General features: G+C 37.3%; 2 protein-coding genes across 6 annotated transcripts in view; one reads left to right on the plus strand and one right to left on the minus strand.

Annotated features, from left to right (window-relative positions):
* Positions 1 to 548: 548 nt before the first annotated feature.
* Positions 549 to 2,550, minus strand: LOC102226215 (transmembrane protein 60-like). 2 transcript variants are annotated; one of them, XM_005797193.3, is made up of 3 exons: positions 2,288 to 2,542; positions 1,899 to 1,986; positions 549 to 1,392 (listed from the first exon to the last, which is right to left on the minus strand). In XM_005797193.3, the coding sequence occupies exons 2-3, from the start codon at positions 1,980 to 1,982 to the stop codon at positions 1,075 to 1,077; spliced, it is 402 nt and encodes a 133-aa protein (XP_005797250.1). In that variant the 5' UTR covers positions 1,983 to 1,986; positions 2,288 to 2,542; the 3' UTR covers positions 549 to 1,074. The 2 variants fall into 2 exon arrangements, with proteins under 2 accessions (XP_005797250.1, XP_005797251.1); XM_005797194.3 differs by lacking the exon at positions 1,899 to 1,986 and having other exon boundaries at positions 2,288 to 2,550.
* Positions 2,551 to 3,265: 715 nt separating this feature from the next.
* phtf2 (putative homeodomain transcription factor 2) overlaps positions 3,266 to 15,685 on the plus strand; it is a 36,860-nt gene continuing 24,440 nt past the window's right edge. For 3 of the 4 annotated variants that reach the window (XM_023350148.1, XM_023350151.1, XM_014476062.2), the window contains exons 1-2: positions 3,266 to 3,450; positions 11,652 to 11,702. The gene's annotated coding sequence lies outside the window, so the exon portion shown is untranslated. Of the gene's footprint in view, positions 3,451 to 11,651; positions 11,703 to 12,115; positions 12,201 to 15,685 lie in introns of all 4 variants that reach the window. The other variant, XM_023350149.1, reaches the window with a different exon arrangement.

Raw genomic sequence — 15,685 nt, forward strand, 5'->3', positions numbered from 1 at the left:
ACACACTCTAACGCTGTGGCTACATAATTCAGTGCTGGTTTGCTTTGGCTCAAATTCACCCCAAACCAAATTTTCTCCCTACTTCTCAGATTCCTGCTGAGAATCATTTCCTGCTCCTGTTATTATCCTTCTGTCGAGTTATTAATTGTTAAGTGTTGTGTAATATTGGACAAACTTGTGCAGTGTGCTGGCTGCATGTCAGATGAGCTGAAGTTTCCTTTAAAGGGCAGCCACTCTCCTGGCAGTGTGCCTCCTCCTCCTCAGGCTATTTCAGATTGTCTTGTTTAGATTTCCCCCAACAGCTTTATTATCTCCTAATAAGTGAGCCTCCTACATTTGTAAATTCTTAGGTAGGAATATGAACTGTAACAAAAAGAAACACCCAGTGTAATAGAAATCAGACATTTATTAATTACATCACATGCATACAGTCTTAAACAGTGTTGTTTTCTTTTTTGTTGTTGTTAAATAAAGTGCAAATATATATATATATATATATATATATATATATATATATATATATATATATATATATATATATACTGAAAAAAAAAGTGTTTGGAGCAATTGTTGGCACAAAATAAACATTAGTGGTACAAGAATGAATTCGACTGAGATCCAATCCACAAATAAACTGCTGGTAGAAAGGGTTTAATTTGGATTTACTCTGCATGCAAAGAGAGTGACAGTTCGAGACACATTACTACTTATAGAGTAGAAAAAGGAGCTTGTAGAAATCCAGGAGCAGCCAGAGGATAAATGACAGGATGGTGAGTGCTAGCAGCTAAGCTAACTCCCAATTTTCCAGCTGAGGAATGAAAGAAGTGTGGAGGAACGCAGCCAAAGCACATGTAACTCAAGTATAACAATTACAAAGTAAACAATTGAAATACTAAAAAAAAAAACAATACTGATCATGAGAATTTTTTTTTTCTTCAGTGTTGGCTTCACAGTAGATTAACAAACAGCTGCTCTTCAATAAAGAATTGAAGCTCTGGGGATTGATTGACCAACTAGCGGCTTCTTTTAGAGGGCTGTTCTCTTACTCAGAAAGTGTGTTGAGACGAGACTGCTTCAAGCCTCTCTTCTTTCAGGACAAATATTCAGCCCCAGCTCCACCAGTGCTCCCAGCAGCATGGTCCACAGGGGTATGCAGACAAACGTCAGCTTCACGTCGGCCAGCTTCTCCAGCTTGGCGCACAGCGTCAGGCAGAAGCCCAGTTTGAGCAGCATGGCAGTCAAGTACCAAGTGCGTAGGCGCAGGGACGACGAGCCGTTCCGCAGGTCGTACCCGAGTTTGCAGCGGCCCGCCATCTTGACTGCGAGCATGAGGATGAGGATGCCGTCGAAGACCCAGACTGGGAGAAAGATGAGGAACCAGTTCCATTGCACCTGGAATGAGGAAGAGATGATCATGATTAAGGTATTGAATAATTGTGAAATAAAGGGGAAATTAATGAGTACAGATCTGAAAATGTTGTGCGCATTTGTTTTCGAGCTCCTTTACTCTAATACCATAAAATAAAATCCAGTCAAAACAAATATAACTATTGTATTAATAGTGAATATTTAGTCTCAGTAGAAAAAGGTAAGAGGTTTACAGTCCAGCTGGCCAACTTGAAACATGAGACCAGAAGTACAATGATGGATCGGGTCTAGATCAAAGAATCTTAATGCTAGAATGGTCTAGTCAAAGTCTAGATCTGAGCCCATCTGAAAAGTCTAAGCTATTGCAACCATTTCAGTCTCTAGCTGTGAAAATACCTGTAGCTGTAATTCTACCAGAAGGTATTGTATCACAGGAAATTAATACAAATACACACCACAATTATTTTTTATTTGCTGAATCTCAAATTAAAACAATAAAATAGTTCGACCACAAACAGAGGTCAGTATACCTTCCCATCCAGTTTGAGCACCAGCATGATGAGAAACACCAGGGTAAAGACCCAGGTCAACAACACCCTCTGGGCCAGAGACATCTCACTATGCGGACGCACATCAGAGGAGAAAATTAATCCATGGTAAACACGCAAAAAGCTACTGCTTTATCAATGATGATAATCGCTTATTGCTTGTAATAGAATCGTATGAAGCTAAGAAGAACAGCGGATCGATCCTTTACCATAATAAGCCTATAAGTTACAGTCTTGCTAGAAAAAATAATCATTTGATGTAGTGCAAACTGAATCTATATGTATTCAATTAAAGCTTTTCATTCATTGTAAGCAACGGGTTGCTCTCGGCTAGCTCAAATAGCATTGTGCTAATCCATTAGTTGACTTACATTAGTGTGTTCCCAACTCTCTGTCCAGCATCCTCTAGTCTCTTTCTGCACCTCAAACATAGATAAACACAATTATGTCACTGCCTACCAGTTATATTATTAAGATTATTATAGTCCACAGCAGTAATAATGACCACAGTCCCGTTATATTCGGGTTTGTCCCGCCCCTCCAAGAATACGATTGGTTATTTTGTTTTTCCTCCTTTACGTTGGTCGTACGTTCCATAGACATAAACGAGTAGAAGTTGAACGGCGCACGTCATCGTCACCGCCATGTTTTAAGTTGCATCTTTGTTGGAAGCAAATAGGTTTGGTTGTTATTATAGCTACAAATAAATGAAATGTGGTGCTTTGGTACATTTGAAAACATTATTGTACCGCCACTCCTAAATATTTTTTGACAAAACAAGATAGCTGAACTTAATACAGTTAAAACTTGGTTAGTTAAATGTAGTTCTTTGGTATATTTTTTATTTTTATTTTAATGGTCATCATTAGTTCTAAAATGAGCAAATGTTCTACATTTATAATTTATCCATTGTTTATTTTTATGTGTAAACTTAATGTTTCTTTTATACTAAATCCCTGGTCTCAAAGCGAAGTTAAACAGCTGTGCCAGTCACAATATGTCGACCGCCCTGACGGTAGCCGTTTTCTCTTGCGTATCTAGAACATGTGTAACCATTTTGGCGTCAAACCGTAAAGGTTTTGTAAAGGCGCACAGTCTGTGGTTAGGTTAGATGTCCACTAGAGGGCGGTAGTGTCCCCCCCCCCCCCCCACTATTTCATATGTTTATAGTTGTATCCAATTTTACGCACAACTATTGATAACAAAAACAGCGGGATTTGTACTTTTCATATAAATATTGTTTAGAATCAATTTATACAATTCGTCGTGTAAACCGATGGTCAAGTTTAAGTTGATCAAAAATGTAACTTCACGTTCTCACGAAGCTTTACGGTAATATGCTCCGAGTAGTATTTTCGCACTGAGCGTTAGAAAGGGGAAAGCTAGCGTTTCAAACATCACCGAGCAGGACTGTGAGCATCTCCTCCAGACTGTGGGAAAAGCTCGCTAACTCTTTGCGCCACAGTTGACCTTCAGATAGCACAGGTATTGGTTTGACGGAGTGGACGTGGGACAGCTGCGGCGTGAAAAGGAGGTAAGACGGAGCTTATAGATATTGAGTACAGCTGTGCGGGCTCTTTGTGGCTGCCGCCGGTGGCTTAGCTAACTGTGTAGCTTGGCTTGAGCTAAAGCAGCCGAAAAGACTGGTGGAAAACAGTTTCTGCGCCCCAATACAAGGTAATTAGCTTTAAAAAAAATAGCTGCTTCACATGCCGTTACAGCACCACGAAGGTTACGATCTTTTGTTTCACTGAAAAATGCAGCAACCCTACCTTCCCCCTCCTCCTGTACTGAAGTCACCCAACTAACAACCCTTTAAGCTAAACGTTTAAATTCGGCTATTTCTACAGTGAGCAAACATTAAAGGGTTAATGCGGAACTAATCCAATTTTAATACAAAAACACCAGCCGTGTGGCTCATTTGTGGTTGCTAGTTATGTTTATTTTCAACATGGTGCAGGAGATGGATGACTCACTGGGTTTAAATATTTCTTGCTCACTCAACTGTAGTTGCTCTCAGTAAACCAAGCAATGTTAACAGACCAGTCTTTCGCTGGATGGCGGGGTCAGCATCCTTTCTAAGATACAGTTTTGCCTTTGCACCAACAATACAGAAGGCTCTATACATATTATGCATGGCGCAAAATTGTGTTGAATTACAAGATTTGGTTTTTATTTTTAGGGCAAAGAAATACGAACCTTTACGAGTATGTAGAATTAGGCAGTGCTTTATCCAGTTTCTTATGCACACAGGTGGCAAATCAAGTTCAAACATCAGAATGGAGGGGAAAGAAAAGAGGATTTAAGTGACTTTGGACTTGTATTTCAGAAACGTCTGATCTGCAGGGATTTTATGCGTAATGATCCCAACTGTTTGAAGTGGATGGTTTGAAAGAAAACATATCTTATGAGCAGCAGTTGTGCAGAATGGCCTGACAGGTTCAAGATCACAGAAAGGCAACAACAGCTCGATAACTTAGGGATCCAATGCAGACAACCATTTAGGAACACAAAACCCATTGAATCTCAGATTATAAACAGCATCAGCTATCAATCCTGTTAGCTAAAAACTGCAATCTGTTGAGTCTAAACTTCACCTGTAATGTTCAGATGATGGGGTAAGATTTTGACTTTAACAATGTGAAAGCATAGATGCATCCTGCGGTGTGCATCCAATTTTCTAAACATGCTAAATTATTGTCAAAGCTGCTTTTGGCTTGCTATTTTTATGTGATACAAGTTAAACCATTGTATTTGCACTTAATATGAAAACCTTGGACCAACCTATATTTAGTATTGTTGAGGCGTATAATTGCGAACAAGATGTAACTGCTGTAAACGTGCAGTTCCTGATAACAGGTAACTTTGATTCTTTCTTCTTTTATTTGATCAGTGTGTATTTTTTGTGACACTTTTCATGATAAAAATATGGCTCTTTTTTCAGGGGTATTTTTGGGTGTTGCTGTCTCTGCTACCAGATTATGTGCAAATATTGATCTAACTATAACCTGAAGACGCAAATAAGCTTGTTTTTCCAAGGTAAACAAATTCTCCATTAGTTGGGGAAAGTCGGCATGACAAGTGGCACAAAAAAGTCTATTGGTGTTTGAGGGGTAAAGATGTTGGGAAAATAGAACCAACTCAACCCCAATTGAACCCCATTTAAACTGTTTGATCCGATTGTTGGCGCAATTGGGTAGATTGGAGTACTTAACTACCAAAATAGAGCATGTAATGCTATTAATGCATTACCCAGTATTTAAGGGCTCATACAAAAATCTATTCGGAGTATATTGGCAAGTAGTTAAGTTTCTAAATATGTAAATCTGTATTAAAGTTTAGGAATGTGTCTCCTTCCTAAGTGAACAATGAATGAATGAATGAAGGTCAAGATAACCAAAGTATCTTGACTTTTGGTTATCAAAATGCAGTTTTTAAATTAGAGTGTCACCTGTTGAAGGGAGAGGCTTTCCAAACCAGCCTGGTCCTGTTTCATTGAATCGCAGATCACGAGGGTTGTACTTCTTTTTGCGGCTGAATTTCACAAGCAATATCAGCACCGTGGGCTGAAATATCCTAAAATTTAACTACTTTGTATCTAAAAATTATTACAATAATATTGTCATTTTGAAACCATTTTCAAGTAATATATTTCAAGTTGACCCTCTCAAAGTCTAACAAACTGTAACTTTATAGAGAGCACTCCACACTGGATTTTTAAAAAAAAAAAATATCCAAAATAAAATACAACCACAAAAAGCAATTCATAAAAGGAAATAAAAGCCACATACAACCAAAACCATAAAAAAATGATTACAAAGTCTCTGTAAACAAAATTTCCCTTCAAAAAATATTCATAAGAATGGAAATGATCAAACTAATTGTTAATTGAATAATTGCTTATTTCGACAGGTGTGCATGACCTTTAAAGAAGCTGTTTATGTGCAAAACCTCCGCAATGTGGCTGTATTGTTACAACTCTACAGAATAACAAAAATGACTCAAACAATTGGAGTTGTTGCCACCAATTGTGGCACAACCAGTGATGTGGGCACCTTGTATAACAAAACTAAATGCAATCAAAAACAACCATTAAGCATCATAAATGATGTATGTGAGAATGTGGCTATTCTTACTTTTTTTTGCCAGTTTGTTGATTCTTGCGTTGTGTGTGAATTGTGAGACAGTTATTTTTTGTTTTTGGGCATGTGCACCGACTGATGGCACCCTTTGAATTTCATTGTCCTTGTGACAATGACAATAAAGATTTATCTTATCTTATCTATCTTATGGCAAGACTCTTGCGTCAAGTCTTTCCATATTGGAGATACATTTTATTAGTCTATGTGTCAGAAATAAAAGTATTGCATATTTACTATTTGTGAAATAAATGTGAACGTGTTGAGCAAGATACACTTTGTTTTTAAAACTTTTGACTGCTATAGAAATGATTAGCTGCAAGATGATGCAGCATTTTCATTTGACTCTCTTTGAACGCTGGTCTAGAATGTAGTTTATCTTAATTGGTTTAGACATGTATTGGAGCTGGTATGTGACTTCTTCTATGACTAGTTTGCACAAACACTGTTCAACAGTATACTTAACAAAGGACTGACTGACATGTTTTTAGAGTAATATGCTTGGCTTCCATTCCTTTATACTGACAAAGGAATGTCTTATCTTAATTGATAAGACAAGAAAGCTGCTTAGCTGCTGTTTAATCCCAACTCTTTGCTTTTTAATTAGCAGTATGTTTATGACATGGGTGTTTCCATTTCCATTAGCTAAATCAGTGTTTACAAAAAACTTGTTTTCACTTTTTGACATATAAAAGATGAGTTATTTCATTTGAGACACTGACATTTTACCTAGTAGTGCGATTATCAGCATAGCTGTATAGCGCTGTCTATGGTGCAGAAGTCAGACCGTGCATTTTAGTGAATCAGGAAACATCTTATCACACCAAATTTCAATGTTAACAGAAATGTCTCCACCACCAAATCTATAGAGGCACTAATGAAGAAAAAAGGCGCGGCTTCACTCATCACTTTGGGACATCAGTGCATAGATATGTCATTCACAACTTCAGCTGGAGATTTAATTATTTATCATACTTGCCATCAAGTCCTACATTTTTAAATCTAAAATGGCTCTTTTTTGCTCCTAAATATTATTTTCTGTCTCATTAAACAAATATATAAAATATTAATAACATTAGACCAAATTGAACATAAAATTAATGCTCCAAAAATAATAAAATGGAAACAACTGTTCTCAAGATGATCTGGAGCTAAAGCTGGCAGATTTGACTGTTTCCCCTTTAGAGAGTTTTATAAGGACTACTGTTTTGGTAAGATTTTATGAAACATATGTGATATTTCATATAAAACATGCTCTATTTGCTCTGTATACATGTTCTCAACTTAAAAATTTGATTAATCTGATACAGTGGATCACAGAGATCTTGCTCAACCAAGATTTTTCAGGTTGTGGTACTTCCTGACCCTGTTGGGGAACTTAGCATTGAAAGACCGAACAATAGGGTTCAATCGCTAAGTTTGGGTAAAACACCAGAGGAAAAGTCAACATTTGTCTTCCTACAGAGTTAAAGCCCAGGTCAGGCATGTTCTGTGAGAAATGCAATTATGTAAGCAAGAAGTGAGAGTCTGCATCTTTGAGCGGAAACATTTGAGACAGTTGTCCTCAGTAGTACCTGTCTGTCAGCATAGCAGTGCATCAGTTTGTCAAAAGGCTCAAAATCCGCCTTTGTTTAGGGCGTGTCGTTTGATGCAACTGCCTGATTTAATGTTAGTGCTCACATGTTGTACTTTAATGTGGACTCTTTGTAACGCCTCTCTCTCACTCGTCTCAGTGGTGTGTTTTGTGTCGTTCGCCATGTAACCAGACTGCAGCTGGTTACGTCACCAGCTGCAGTCTGGTTACATTACACACAGGACTGCTGTCATTTTATGTTTCAGCGACAACGCAGAAACCTGCAGGGCAATTGTATATTTTACAGAAGCATAAAACATTCTGAGTTGTGAGATTTATTGGCCTTGTTGCTCTGATTCACTATGGAGTGGATTCTTACTGGTTGTGTTGCAACCTGAGTAGTCTTGTTTTATTTGCGCTCGTCAGATGTTGGAAAACACGTCTCCACCAGGCCGTCTCCAAATCAAATGTGGTGACTGTAACAAATGGGACACAAATGCAACATTTTATACTTGGTTCCTTTGACTAGTAAAATTAAATCCAGAGTTTCCCCCAGTGTATTATAAGCCTGGCAGGCTTTATGTTTACATTGCTTATATATTTAAATCTTTTTAAAATGTTTGCATTTTTTTAAAGACTTTATAGTTGGTGTTCAGGTATTAATCTTCCAATCTTTCAATAATACATAATTATCAAGTGATATTTTCAACTTTCCTGTCAACTTTAAACATTTTTTAACTCAAAAACACGACGGGCTGGTGAACGAATGACTGCCCTAGCCTCCAACTACCGAGTTTTCTCAGGGAAACCTTGAAAATTTGATAAAATTGTAATATTAACGTATTTTAAACATAGTATGAAATATCGCGGGTTGTTTTGCTGTTGCAGAAGATGTCAGTGAACATTCACAACAAAACTGGCCTTTGACCAGATTAGTTTGTTTCAGGTTGATGAGCCATGACTGGTTGGAAGCTCAAAAATACAAACTATTTGTGCAAAGAGTTGACAGTCCACTCTTCATTGTGGAAGTAGTTGCTGAAGGAAGATGTTGGAGACCTAAATTGGCTAAGAAAAAGGATGAAGAGAGTACAGCACAGTGGCTCAGATTTATCTTTTTTAGCTTTTATGTCATCAAACATTTTGGGTTTGGGAATCTTGGCAACCTTTCAGAAATCTGATTTGGTCACTGGTATCTCTCTAAAGATAATGAAACTGTGGGAAATGAGGTTCAAATTTGCATTTGCCTTAATGTTTAGCTCCTCCACACATTCTCTCAGATTCAAGTTGGTACTCTGGCTTGGCAACTTCAAAACAATATTACTTCCAGACGGGAGATGCTATAAAGCAGAGTCCATGCCTTTAATGCTTGGATTCTGGAAAAAAGTAAATAATCGTCGCATTTAGCAAATTCTCCTAGAAGGTTTTCTGCTTAGCTACTGTATATGTTTGAGTCTAATTTAGCTGTGAGAGGCGTAAATCAGTTGCTGAGTCTGTCACACCCTACGTTAACGCAACGCTAAGTACTAATTAAAAATCTGTCAAGATGAAATACTTTTTTCTGCAGCAATCCATAATCCCACAAACTAAACTCGATATAAGCAGATCAAGTGTCATTTTGATCTAAGCAGCAAAAGCGATGACTGTGGAGAATAGCAGAAAAATAAGTACTTTAGTTTACTTTCAGGAGTAAGTTCTGGCAATGACATTCCTATTTATATTTCCCTTTCAGGCACACCACAAATATTTTAAAGCATAGAACTGGCAACAATGAAAAGGAACTGTGATCTGATGTTAAATTAAGAGAATCTACATCTTCTTTTTAATCCAGTTTTGTATGTTAATGGAGAATATTTTACATTTTATGTGGTAAAAATCATGGCTTACTGAATATAACCAAAGTTAATACAATATCTTTGTTTCTAAATTTTTTCTCTCTATAACCAACTATGTCTTCATTTAGAGGTTTGGATATTTGTTACTCAGATTTAGGGACATTTGCAGCAAAAATCCTTAAAATTTTTGTGTGGCTCTTTACATTGGTTAAAGAAAAAATACATGAATCCATTCATTGACTAAAAGCCATCACATTCACTGTTTTTATTTGGATGAATGTTCATCACACTTTATTTTGAAATGCATTGCAGAGTTAATGTAAGAAAAAACAAAGTTCTAACCCAAGATTAAACATTGCATCCAGTCAATGAATCTTGAAGTCGCTTCTTGCATGTTTTTCCCTGACAGTTTATATGAAACTGCAGTGATTGAGTAAACAGAGCAGCTGTGGGCAGAGGCACCTAAATTTTAGATGCAGATTCAAACTTTTAAGTGTCCTTTTTTATTATCTGGTTTTATTTTGACATCTGAAAAACACCCTTGAGGTGTAATTTGTTTACTAACTAAGACTGGTATGCAAATCAAGTTTAAATGAGTTGAGCTTGCAAATGTGGAAGCATGTCAAGGGTTTAATGGAAATAGTCTCTGTTTTTCATTGGACTCGAGAGCAGTGCTAAATATTTTACCTACTGTAGGTTTACTGGAGCTCTTCCATTTGTTGAGAACTTGTGGGGTTTCTCTTGGTAGCAGTGAGCTAATAACTACTAATGTTATAATTTGTTTGGCCTGCAAATAAAAGACAGCCTGTAACTGCTCACATGGTCCTGAAAAGCAGACAAACTTCTGCAAGTAATCAGTGGAAAGCTGTTTTTACCACTGGCTTGGATGATTCAAACCAGCTAATTTATTTGTTCCCATATGACGGGGAGACGTTGCATAACTCTGGTACTCTCTCTGAAATGAGTCAGTGTTTCTTCACTTCTGTCACCAATTTGCACCACTTAAGGAACTACATTTATAGCCTCAGTTTTTACCAGCTTCAGCGGTTTAATTTAAGTCATTTTGGGTGAGTATAACGTGGACAACCAACATAAAGAATAAGGAATCGTAAACTCCTGTTTCAGCCACTTCAAAATGAGATACTTTAGTTATTAAAAAGCTGAATATTTATTATTCCTATTGATTGGTTTTATAGAGTAACACAAATAGGACAAGTTGGTTAATTAATTGGCTCATTTGTTTAGGTTGAGCTCAGCCTAATGTGATTGTCCTCAGGAGCCGGTGTCCTGCAAACTCTCTGTATCAGCTGTATCAAATAATTAGGACATTAGGCTACAGTATGCAGTAAAGTCTGTAGGATATAGTAGATAGTCTGTGTTCACACACAGCTGTTTCATTCAGGTGTGTTGAACTACGAACTAAAAGCTGCAGGAGAATTGACATTTATGGCGTGCCCCAAAATTTAACTCAAGCGTCCTTTCTTAGTGTTCTATCTTTCTTTCCTTTTATTAAAAGTGCTTTCTTACTTCTTTAGGTGTCCTCCATATCTTCCTTTTGTCCTTCTTTCTTAATCCTTTCTTCTTTGTATTATTCCTCCTGTCTTTCCTTTCCTGTTTCATCTTTTCTATCCTTTGTTTCCTTCCTTAAATGCTATCATTCTTCCTTTCTTGAGTTTTTCTCTTCTTTATTTATCTTTCCTACTTCCTTCCTCTCTTGCGACTCTTTCCTTCTTCTTGTTCCTGTCCTTCCTTTTTTCTTTTTTCTTTCTTTCTGCCTTCCTTTTCTTGTTTTATGCCGTTTCCTTTTTCAAAACCCTTTTATTGTAGAAATATCAGCTAACCATTCATTATAAATTTTTGTATTTCACATTTTAAAGTAAACATAAAGAATAATGGACAGAGTTACTTTTTAGATAACTCTGGAATGTTGATCTAAAAAGTATGACATTTTTATGTGGATAAATCTGTCAGAATTCTGGTTGGAAAAATGTCAAACCTTTTTGTTACATGAGGAGTTTGATGGAAGAACTGAAGCTCTTCCCTTTATATATATTATTATTATGTAATCTTGTTTTGTAAGGATCAGAAAAGCTTTATGCTAGTATTTACATATGTACAACAAGATTGTTGCTCCTGTAGGTTACTTCTTATACCAAATATGGTCTAAATTTTCTCTCTCTTTTCTGTGCAGATCTTTGGTCGTGAGGACAAACCGTCACTCAGCTACGAGGCCAGATCAGAGGTGAGTCCCGGTTCTTCCACAAACCCTTCAGACTATTTTTGTTTTTCTGCTGCTGCATGGTTTAGCTGCTTCATCTGTTGCTACGAGCATGTCAGCATACGTGTACAGAGCCTTTCTGCTTACACATCAACAACACTTCACTGAAACAGATGGAGGAATAAGAGTGTGGATTTAGAAAACAAACTTCCTGTTTTGGGAGCGCACATAAGACGCAAACTCAGGGCTCTTATTTTTAGCACTTGTCTGCTGCCTACAGTCAGCAGCAGCAGAAACCTTTTTTTAAGTTTCAGTTCATCTGCGGTTACTTGGTTCCTGCCCAGCAAACTGCAGCAGTCTAGTTTTACATGACCTTTCTGCACAGCTAGCTGCTTTGCATTCTCTCTTGGTTATGCTATTGTTTACAATTTTTGCAGCTTGGTGAGGCATCCGAATGTCTCGGGAGAAATCAGGACTGATCACGGGAGGTTGCATTTCTCTAATCCCAATTGTCCTGCTTCGGTGAGTTTATGACAAGCCTATTTGCAAACATTGGTTATGCTCGCTGCCGTAAAAATCATGTCCTTGTGATGCAGCCACAGGTCAAATTCTTCCTCACTTTTACAAATGTAAAAGTGAATTGTTGGACCATTTGGTGTAAGTTATGGTAGTAGGAGAATCTTCTTGCTCGATACAAACCAGGTCTTCATCATCTTGTTACTGATAAACACTCTTGAACCGATTACCAATCCTTTGACCTTTAATCGCCTCCTGGGCTGGAGTCTCGGGTTTCCTGTTGGCAGGAATACTACATACTAAATCGCTGTAACACACATGGCTCCACCCAGCAGAGATGGAGGGCAGAAGCTAGTGTTACACACCACGAGATCGCAGATTCATGAAGGATATCTCCCCCTGACTTACCGCTGACATCAGTTTGTATTTATATCAAGCTGAATTCAAACATATGCCTTCTGAATCTCTGCTGTAGCTTTAATTTGACAACCACAGCAGGTTAGTGATGAGGGTTTTTGTGCCTTCAAAAGATACACACTGCTAACAACCTGGCTCTGTAAGCTTATCACTTTGGTGTTGTTGCATTTGGATACTGCGAGGGTCAAGCTCAATCCAGCCAAATAAAACTCATTTAGAGTCGCAAATGTTAAACAATTTTTTAATATAGCTGAAAGAAACTGAAAAATCTTTATATCTAACTCTTAAAATATTAGCTGTTTTTTAAAAAATTATTCTTAGCCAAAGTTATTAAGAACTATTGTGGAAGAATCAAAGAGCCACTTTGACTCCATAGCCTCAGGCTGCAGACCTCTGGGAAAGAGCAGTCAACAAATATACACACATATGATGGAGCAAGCTTACGCCGCAGCAGCCTAACATAGTTTTCTATGCTTCACTAAGCTCAAGGTATGAGCAACAATAAACAAGGGTTGCTCTTGATTCTAATTTACAAAAAAAACCTTCAGACATGTTTAAGTTAATTTAAAAAAAAATAAGCAACACTGGATGATTTTTAATTATCAGCCTCTTTGATTGCATGTTGCAGCATTTTAATCAGATTTAAGCCTCAACTTTGACTTGGCTGAAGCCAGACATTAACACCAGTAAAGTCACTAATAGGTACGTGATAAACTGGTCACGGTGCAAACTGATGAGAAAAGATTGAGTCGGTGCATCAGGTCATCGAAAAAAACATGGCAGATAATAGGCCTAACAAATTTTCCTGGATGATAAAGTGTCCAAAAAAATGTGATGATGCAATAATATTTTGTTTTTAAGTAACATATTTATAATGGCGTAACAAGTTTACCCTCTCAAAGACTCATGCTCTTTAATTTTGTACAGAACACGTCACACTTACTTTAGATATTTAGAATATCTCAAATAAAACAACAAACACAAAAAAAATAAAAACTACACACAACCAAAACCATAAATTAAATGGATTATAAAGTGAACTTATATTAAATAGCTGAATAGAAATGATGGAGTTCATTTTAATTTATCACAAGATTGTTTATTGCGACAGACAGGCTTAGCAGATTAATAGCGTTTTGACTAATTATATAATAATACTTAGTCACCAGTTCCGTGGCCACAGTTCCAACTTTTATGAAAGAATGTGTTGCTCTCCGGAGCTAAGTAATAAAATGCCAAAGGTGAAATAACTCACCAAGTTCCCTCGCTACTCAATATTAAGGCAGGCTGAGACCAACCTGAGGAATTGGAGCGTAGACTGAGCCAGGCCTCTTAGTCCAACATTAGTGCCTGACCTCATTAAACCTCTCCTGGAAGAATGGTCAGATATTTCCATAAACACACCTTGAAATATGAAGCATTTCGTTGAGATATGAAGCTGTTACAGCTGCGGAGGATAGGGCAATGCCATTTTGTATTAAGGTAAGAAAGAAATTAGAAGCTGTATAAAACAATACCCTTGAGTGACATGGCTTTCACATACACACCCATTTTCACCTAAGCTCACTCACCACACCCACTCTCATAGCTCTGAATTGGTTACGGTGAATTCATTTTAGTCCTTGATTTGTGGAAAATCCCAGTGTTTGAGAGTTCAGCGAGGCGTTAGTTTTTTGTGTGGTATTAATGTGCACACAAGCAGCCCAGTAGAAAACAACAAACTCTCTGTGGTTTATCTGTTTTTTCAGGTTTAGTAATTATTCATACCTAGCTCTGGACACACACCGGCTGCTTGCACGCGTTCAGAAACTCATGCCATGAGCACAATAACCCTCATTTAAACCATGGCCTACTTAGCGCAGACTGTCCGACTTGACTGCTCTCTCTGTAAATAGGTCAGTTCAGACACACTGCTGGTCAGACAGATTTGGCAAGATTCAAGGCTGCAGGCTGTGTGAACATGGGTATGGAAAATCTTCCATAAGAGCTGTTTTTGGAATAAGTTTTGTTGTAGGCAGATTTTTGATGCATCAATGCCTAAAGCTGTCTCATAAATGTAGGATTTTGTTATAAATCACTTCTTGAATTTGTGCGATTTTCCTCTTGTGACCATCTTAGGATAATAAGTGTTTTTGTGTCAGTGCTCTAAGCTGCGTTTCATGATTATCCTAGAGGATAACCCTCATATATTTTGGAAAACAATGTTTTACAGGGGTAATTACCCCTCATCACACACTTAGGCTGATGATTGAAGCTGCATTAGGCAATAATGAGCATCTCTAGGATTGTTTTTGTCTAACAATGTGTGTAGAATCTCAGTGCAGATGAAAATAGGATTTAAAGGCTTTAAATAAAGAGGCTCTCTCTGTTTTTCCTATCGCCGTTTCAGCATGAGGAGGATTTGTGGTCAGAGAGTTACCAATCTGAGAGTTTGTGTCATACTCCAGTAATGGTGGGGTGTTGCTCCTTTGGGTTTGTTTACATGGATGTACTTTATTGCAACTGCTTCCTGAATACCTCATGGTGATGTGTGTTTTTGGAGGGGGTTTTTGCGACAATATTTTTTAACTTGCAAGGTGGTTAAAGACTTGAAGGTAAATATAATATCCAACTTTTAAAACTGTTTTACAAAGACCTCAGCAGTTTATATTTTAAAGACTTAAACTACTGATAGTTAATTTACCAAATAATTATAAATTCATAATCAGGAACCGACTTCAGTTCATCCTACTCCGTGTGGTGAACATGTATCTGTGTGTCTGCACTTTGTCAGCTGTTAGACTTGATAGCAAGTGGTTTTCATCTTCCCTACATTGTCACTTTTCTTCAAAACTCCACAGAACACTACGATTTGACTAAATGGCGCTACATACAGAATCTTAAGAGATTCTGCTTCAAAATGTGTGTAGCCATTCTTGAATTACTATCAGTTTGCTAAAAAATAAGCTTTAAAACAATACATATTGTGTCTAGATATTTTCCAGGCATTTCTCATCCGTTTTTATGAATCCAATTAGTTAGAAAAGAGAAAACCTTAGTTTAGATAAACTGGCTGTTCATTAAAAATGTATTAC

This window comes from Xiphophorus maculatus, chromosome 17, assembly GCF_002775205.1.
Source record: "Xiphophorus maculatus strain JP 163 A chromosome 17, X_maculatus-5.0-male, whole genome shotgun sequence".
NCBI classification, from domain to species: Eukaryota; Metazoa; Chordata; class Actinopteri; order Cyprinodontiformes; family Poeciliidae; genus Xiphophorus; species Xiphophorus maculatus.